This window comes from Eimeria acervulina, genomic scaffold (assembly GCF_000499425.1).
Source record: "Eimeria acervulina Houghton genomic scaffold, Eah_scaff10, whole genome shotgun sequence".
NCBI classification, from domain to species: Eukaryota; Apicomplexa; class Conoidasida; order Eucoccidiorida; family Eimeriidae; genus Eimeria; species Eimeria acervulina.
In genome coordinates, this window is record NW_013549486.1 from 1 (window position 1) to 6,916 (window position 6,916).

General features: G+C 47.7%; 1 protein-coding gene across 1 annotated transcript; it reads right to left on the reverse strand.

Moving 5' to 3' along the window:
- Nucleotides 1–1,746: 1,746 nt before the first annotated feature.
- Nucleotides 1,747–6,076, reverse strand: EAH_00002880 (hypothetical protein, conserved; the record flags this gene model as incomplete). Its single annotated transcript, XM_013393998.1, has 13 exons — nt 1,747–1,815; nt 2,053–2,194; nt 2,296–2,493; nt 2,996–3,087; nt 3,292–3,372; nt 3,751–3,822; nt 4,224–4,257; nt 4,403–4,547; nt 4,690–4,798; nt 4,932–5,102; nt 5,228–5,397; nt 5,513–5,687; nt 5,819–6,076. The coding sequence occupies 13 exons, from the start codon at nt 6,074–6,076 to the stop codon at nt 1,747–1,749; spliced, it is 1,716 nt and encodes a 571-aa protein (XP_013249452.1).
- Between the last annotated feature and the right edge of the window lie 840 nt (nt 6,077–6,916).

Sequence of the window (6,916 nt, forward strand, 5' to 3'; positions counted from 1 at the left end):
GGTGGGTGGGTGTGGGTGTGGGTGTGTGTGTATTATATTGTTAAGTGTCCCTATCATTTGGAAAGTTCTGGCTTAATGCCCAACTTTGGCTTGTGCAACCAGACAACAGATACTAACGGGAAGAGGCTGTTTGCTGAAAAGGCTTGATCACGAAAGCAGGCGGATTTACCTGCATTCACTTCATGACAGTGAAAAAATTCCCTAAAGATTCCCTGAGGAGCTTCCACTGCAGATGAATACATCGCTAAAATAGGGCAAGCGAACGGCTGTACATTTCATACAATGCCAGCCAGCCTGCGTAAAATACTTAGGTGGAAAAGGTTTCCAGCTGTACAGATGCGGAATATTGGACTAGCCTAGAGCGGGAAACTTTCGCCCGTATAAAACTCTCTGGACGAAAACTTTTATAAACTTCCCACTTACTGAACCTCGCCAGAGCAGTGCAGCGTAGCATATGAGCTTTGAGAAGAGCTGCAGTGCGAAGGAAAGGCAGCCGTTTGTACCTTCGGCCCAACGGCTTTTGGATACACTATCAGAAGTAGAGCATGCACGTGGTAGGAATCGGGTGTATGAACCCTTCAACTTCGTGCGTTGGCGAACAGTATATGGGGTTTCCACCAACCGCTATAAGGGAAACGTTGTTATCCTGACACCAACGGAACTATCAGTGTATATTCAATTTTCATGTGTGGGGGCTCAGCTGGGCTGGCAGGCTGTGCTGCCAGAACAACGAGCTAAAGAGCAAACATACCCTAAAGCGCGTCAAAGGCAAAGGAAAGGAGGCAACTCAGTATCTAAATAAATGCATCCACTAGCCAATAAACCGCACTGCGAGTTACGGTATCGGTCAGAAAATTGTATGAACGGTGCGTAACTGGAGCAGTTGATACCACCATCAACACTCTGAATATGCTCCAGGCACCGAAGGAGCGTAATGGTGTCTGTACTTGCTTCTGAAATGCGAAACTTATCCAAACACGCCGTTTGATATTGAAAGGTTCAAACGTCGCTTGTGTCTCCCGGTGTTTCAACCAAAATTTCTCCTACCTGCCTTCTCGTAAGAACCTTATTATAGAGTTTGTGTAGTGACCAGCTGGCCTTCACTGTTACTACGTGTGTACCCTAAAAGCTATTTTGATTAAGTGGACACTCTACAACTAACTACTAAAATCCATGATTCTCGCTAAACCCTCTACTTAACACAATAAAAAGCCATTATACATTCGAGTTTATATATGTTTGGGGGCGAAAAACCCCGCGAATAGTAGAACTGGCCCTCGACCCTCGCTGAGGGTCAGTGCCCGAATCACAGCAACAGCCTCACACCCAGCCCCAAGCTGGTGCCGGCTGGCGAGCACTCTGGTTCTATAAAGCTGCTTTTCTATCTAATAGTGTCCTAATCCCTGAAGTATTCTATAGTATTTATTACTTTTCGTGATACTAGGCCACTAGAGGTCACACCAGAGATCCATTGTAGTGCCCGTGCACTACAGCTTGACCCCTTCAGTTTATGGGGCGAATTTGGGGAACCGAACTTTCTGGTAGGGCGCCTAAGAAAGGGCTTCAAAAGCGCTTTCTCACTCTTAGACAGCTTAGCATTGCGAATGCCAACAATGATCTCGGCAGTTTAACACCCCACTGAAGCTCCAGTTGCACGCTGCTCAGCACTTAGCCGCTGGTGCACCGTGAGTCTTGCAAACGTATTGAATCTTTTTACTTTGGAATGCCGGTTTGGTGAGGGTATATCTATACCAATGCGAATAGCGATAGAGCTGTTCGAAGTGCCCGCGCCTCGCTTATAATTTCTTGCCTTCCCTGCACAGCACAGAAGGCACCATTTTTTCGCATGGTGAAAGCTCTTGAATGCTGCAATGATCTCGTCAGGAGGTTTGTGTATATTTTTTTCATTAACTGGCTATCTTGTAGCATTGAATGTATATGACAGTGAAAGATCAGCACTGGAGCGTGTGGAGGTACACCTGTACGCTGCTGGACAGCCCCAAGAAGGTACTTAGTGTGTTGTCCCGGTCATGTAATATAGCAGTAGCGCACCGCGAGGTACGTGAAACTCCCTGCTTTGTTTTCGATTTGCCGCAAAACTGCTGCAATGCTCTGCTTAAGCTGATGATCCAAGATAAAGTTTCCTAATGCCGCATCGGTCAGAAGTGATCCAACGCAGGCCTTACAGTGCCCCCTGCGAAAGTCACGGTCAATATACAGTGTACAATGCTTGTGAACTATCATTCTGACCGACTTGATATCAATCGCGACGTGAACCAGCTGGATAATACTTACCATGTGTCCTGGTTGAGAGCTCTCTCTAGTGGATATAAGGCCTCCAAAACGGTCCTCACGCCATAATCGTAAGCTTTCTCAGCACAGTACAGAGTGCCGACGATTAGCTTTGCAACGGAGCAATATGGAATGGAATCCTCCCATCCAGGTGAAGTGAAGGCACTTCGAAGTTTGCATTGCTCACTTGCGTTCAAAACACTGAAACAAAACCCACGATGAGCAGAAAATGAGTGAATATTAACCAGAAGCATGTGTAGGTGGTCTCCAGGAGGGCAACAGTAGATATTTTCGGATATTTTGCCCAATCACTGCATTTGCATGAAACGACTACGCATCCTTTCGTGCGTAGGTCATGCAATTGTGTGGCCTTCCGGAGATGAGCGCACTTGAGAAGCTGCTGCGCTTGCTCGAGATGGCCTAGGAGGATGTTCGCAACCAATGCATTCGCCAGAGCGACAACTTCCCACCCTTGCAGGGTTCGTCCGCATACGTCAGTTCGAATGGCGTCTTCGTAAAGCGAAAGGCACCTGTCATATTTTTTCTGCGCAAACCAGCACTTTCTTTGCATTGGTGTGAAGCAGACGCTGCTTTCATGTCTGTGAAGACCAATGAAAATGAGTTCTTCTTACTTGCATGAAGAGAATGTGCGCCATGTTGATTTTCCAGCAGGTATTATCGCTGTACAGGCCTCCATACAAACCGAGAAGCCTGTAGAAAATCATTTGGCAGCAACCCAATATCCTTCCCGTTGGGTGGTTTTGGATTATCGCACCCAGTCAGCCCCAGTGAATCCTGATTTGTCACCCGTAGCAAACTTCATGTCTTTTTGGCATACTCACTTCTCGGCCTTTCCAAACTTCCCTTCTGTGCTATACGACTCTGCCAATGCCATTAAAACCTGCGCAACTCCATCTTAGATGCATGCGCGGTATGTTGTGGAGGCCTCCAAAAATTCACTGGCCCCCACAGTATAGCATACCTCTTCTAAACACCTACAGGGGTCAGACTTTGGACGCATTCTCGAGATGCAGTTAACGCAATCATTTTGGTTGAGCTTGTAGAGCATGAGGGCGATCTCTGCCAAACCCACGGCAAGCGTATCGAAGTAGAATGGTTGTCAGAAAGGGGCAGCAGAGGTTCCTATGAACGTCCCCTCTGCTATGTCAAACAAGGTGGAGTTGCCTCCACAGCAAAAGAGCAACGCTTGACAGGTTGTGCAGCTCTCCTGTTGGTACTCTTTCTAAGCAAAGGCGTACTGCATGTCCTTGCAAGCCACGGTATTGCTTTCGTATATGCTTCTCGAGGTCTTCAAGCCGTCTTTGGGCCTCAGCGGGAGCAGAATGAATCTGAAAAAGCGTCCATTGATTTGCGCGTTTCATGCGACCTAAAGTGCATAGGCCTAACGTTCTGATTTCTAGGATTATAAAACTGAGCAACTACCCCACGTTGGCTTACCAGCATCCAGCTCCGCAAAAACTCTGCTTCACATTCTTCAAGATCACCAAGGGTAGGCCCACCGAATGAAGCCTATGCAGTGCCAAAACGCATCTTACTTGCATTGGCTGGCCAGACGAACACGCAGGCGACACTTGTCACGTTGAACTCTGAAGGTTGTACTACCTCTACAACTAAGCAGTTCCGTCTTTTCCCACTATTCGTGAAGAACAATACGAACAATAACTCTCATCCGAAGAGAGTTTCGGAGTTCGCTCTCTTTGTAGCTTGTCTCCCGTTTTTGATGCTGTACTTTTACCTTAGTGATTCGTCAATAATCTAGATATCCGAGGTCGTGGGAGGTTACAAACGCTTCTACCCACAATGTGTCGGTGCTGCCTCAAAAATTTCTACTAGATCACGACTGAAGTCATAGATTTAACAGCACATTTGGGCCGTTATTACATATGCAGCTGGAGGCGAGGCCAACTCACCACAAGTTTTTCGGCTGCTTCGAACTGTCCATATCTGAACAAAAGCACAAACATGTTCTACACCTACACTGGTATGCAAGCTGCTGCCCTCTTTCAGGCATTCAAATGCACCATACAACCTGTCCAAGCAGTGGATACTCTGGTCTAGTTTGTGCACGACAGCTGTATGGCCAACTGACTTGCAGTAGAGAATCAGAAGGTTTGCAACAGTTGTTTCCGGAAAGGAGCCCTCATCAAGAAGCTTTGCAAGCAATCTCATACACTCTGCTGGATCGGATCCAGCAAGGGCTAGAGCTTGGTTATGAAGAGTCACGTAGTCGGGTCCTGTCAGTTAAACCCGAAACAGCAAGTTCAATTTTGTTCTTTTCCCTTCCATGTCTGTCAGCAAATACGTGAAGTGCGTATCCTTTGTTCACCGAGTCCGTGATGGATGGTTTTGGCAGAAAGAAATACTGCTTTAGCTCACCGTAGGTTGCCTTATTCGCCAAGGTACTTGACATCAAAAGCAAATGCTCATTTGCAGAATGACCAGTTTCAAGCATATCCACGGCGCAACAGAGATTTGCAGCTGCCGCCTGTAACGCAGTAACTACACTGGCAAATCCTGTATCGCTATATGTCCACACTGCACGCAATCTACTGGTTCACTTGCGAAGCCTACACACCGCGCAACCTGCTCTGTTGCTGTGCACCACCCACTTCACTGACCAGAGCTCTCCAAGTGGTAGATTGATTGTCCGAATGCCCTGTTAGGATGTTTTTTTGAGCCGACAGCTTCTGATGAGATTTTCCACCTCCTGCAATGAACTCAGTTTGGTTTCCTTGGCAGACGGAAATAATTCCTCCAGCAATCCTCGCTGCTACCTCTGTTTCGCCTAACTGCTCGCAAACCGCATAAATCTGAAGATCTTCAGTTGACTTCTTTGGTCTGTAGTGTTTCTTGGCAAGTGCAACGAACTGAATAGCAGATATACTGGGATGGGCTACCCTCTATTGCAGTATACCTTGTAAGCGCATAAGGCCTCGTTATAAGCTAGACTCGGAGTCCAACCATTTTCAGCACTCGCTGCAGCCGCTACTGTGCGACCTTCTTCAAAGCTCCCGCGTCGATAGAGGGCTGCTGACTCGAAAAGCGCTCTCTCGACTGGTGTAAGCGCACACTTTGTGGACTGTGCTGCACACCGTTCGCAGGAACACCAGTATTTTCATGTGCCTTGTCGCCTTAAGGGAAAATTGCTACGCTTATGCATCTTCATTTGAAGAGTACGCCTGTAGATCGCATAGCATACATGTGTTTCCGTTAGCTACTTGTTTGGAGACGGTGTGAGGCGGTGGGGTAGGGACTCGCTTGAAACGGCCTAGCGGACAAATGCCTGCTGCTTCTAGCCTGCTTCTAAGCCCAACGCTGACACCAGGTTGTTGCCCGTATATCTCGCCCTGGATTGTGCAGTACGTCGCGTACAGCTGCGCAAAACGCCAGCCAAAGCAAGCTAGGCATATACAAGCATCTTGACCAGAGTATTGTGCACTATTCTTTTGGGGGAACAGAGCAAACGCTAGGAACAAGGCCAAATGCGCTCCATGCAGTGCCATACCTGATATTCCTCAACGCCAGGGAATGATTCAAACAATTGGCTGTAAACCTCCCCAGCCAATTCAAAGTCCTCTGCCATGTACAGGCAATAGGCAAGTACTGGGAATAGTGCAAACCGCTGCTCCTGCTCAGCAGGGTATGAAAGGCGTTGCAGGAGATTTATTATAAGATCCACCGCCCCGTGAAAGCGTCGTTCACATATCAACGCGTATAGTCGCTCCGTTAGAGCTCCATCCGGAAGGGTTGAGCTCGTGCTCATTGTGGTAGAAAGCTACACCAGGCAAAAAAATGTGGTCGAGAGAGCTGCCTGCAGACTATCGCGGCGAATGTGCAAAAGCAGTTACTGAACAGGGGAACCCTGAACCATGGAGTATGTTTAAGAAAGGTGTTTGAAAAGATGCCCCATTGTGTAACTACTCCGGTGTTTGTACTCAAAGCGCCATTTAGTTTGCAGCGGCATACATCCGAACGGCGCTAGGCGACAATCCGCCTAGCTTGCAAGCAACAAACGCTGCGCCTCCTCCTTGGGGCCATAATGCTTACTCAGAGGGAAGTAAATCTGTGCTGAACACCCAAAGGCATCATTTAATCTGCTTTTAGAAAGCGCAGTTTTTGGTGGAATCGTTTTGGTGGAGTAGATCTGACAGGAGAAACCGGTGGGCGCAATCATCTCATGCGTGCGATGCCAAGGCACTTGGATGTGTTTAAGTTGTAGGACTACGTATGACCCCTCAAATATCGAACACTTTGGCGTAGCTGCCAGGTTTGAATGATGGCAGTCTATGCCAAACGGGTCGAAGTGTATTCCGTCGTAGTTGGCGCATCATTTGCAACCCTACAATGCAGTGCTGGGTACCTAATCTCCCTTCAGTGGTTCCAACATCTATAAAGTGACTTCATATGTGAAAGCTATCGCAATAACATTGCTTAGTGTTCGCGCATCTACCTTACCTGTCACAGCCCAAAGAGAAGAGAGGCCGATGCTGCTTAGCGGCCACATGGGCCGCTTGATGCGAGATTGGGGCTTGCCTGCGGCTATACCAGCCCAAATATCTATAACTACTAAGTTCTGTTTCCTACGAAGTTACGGCGCTTACTT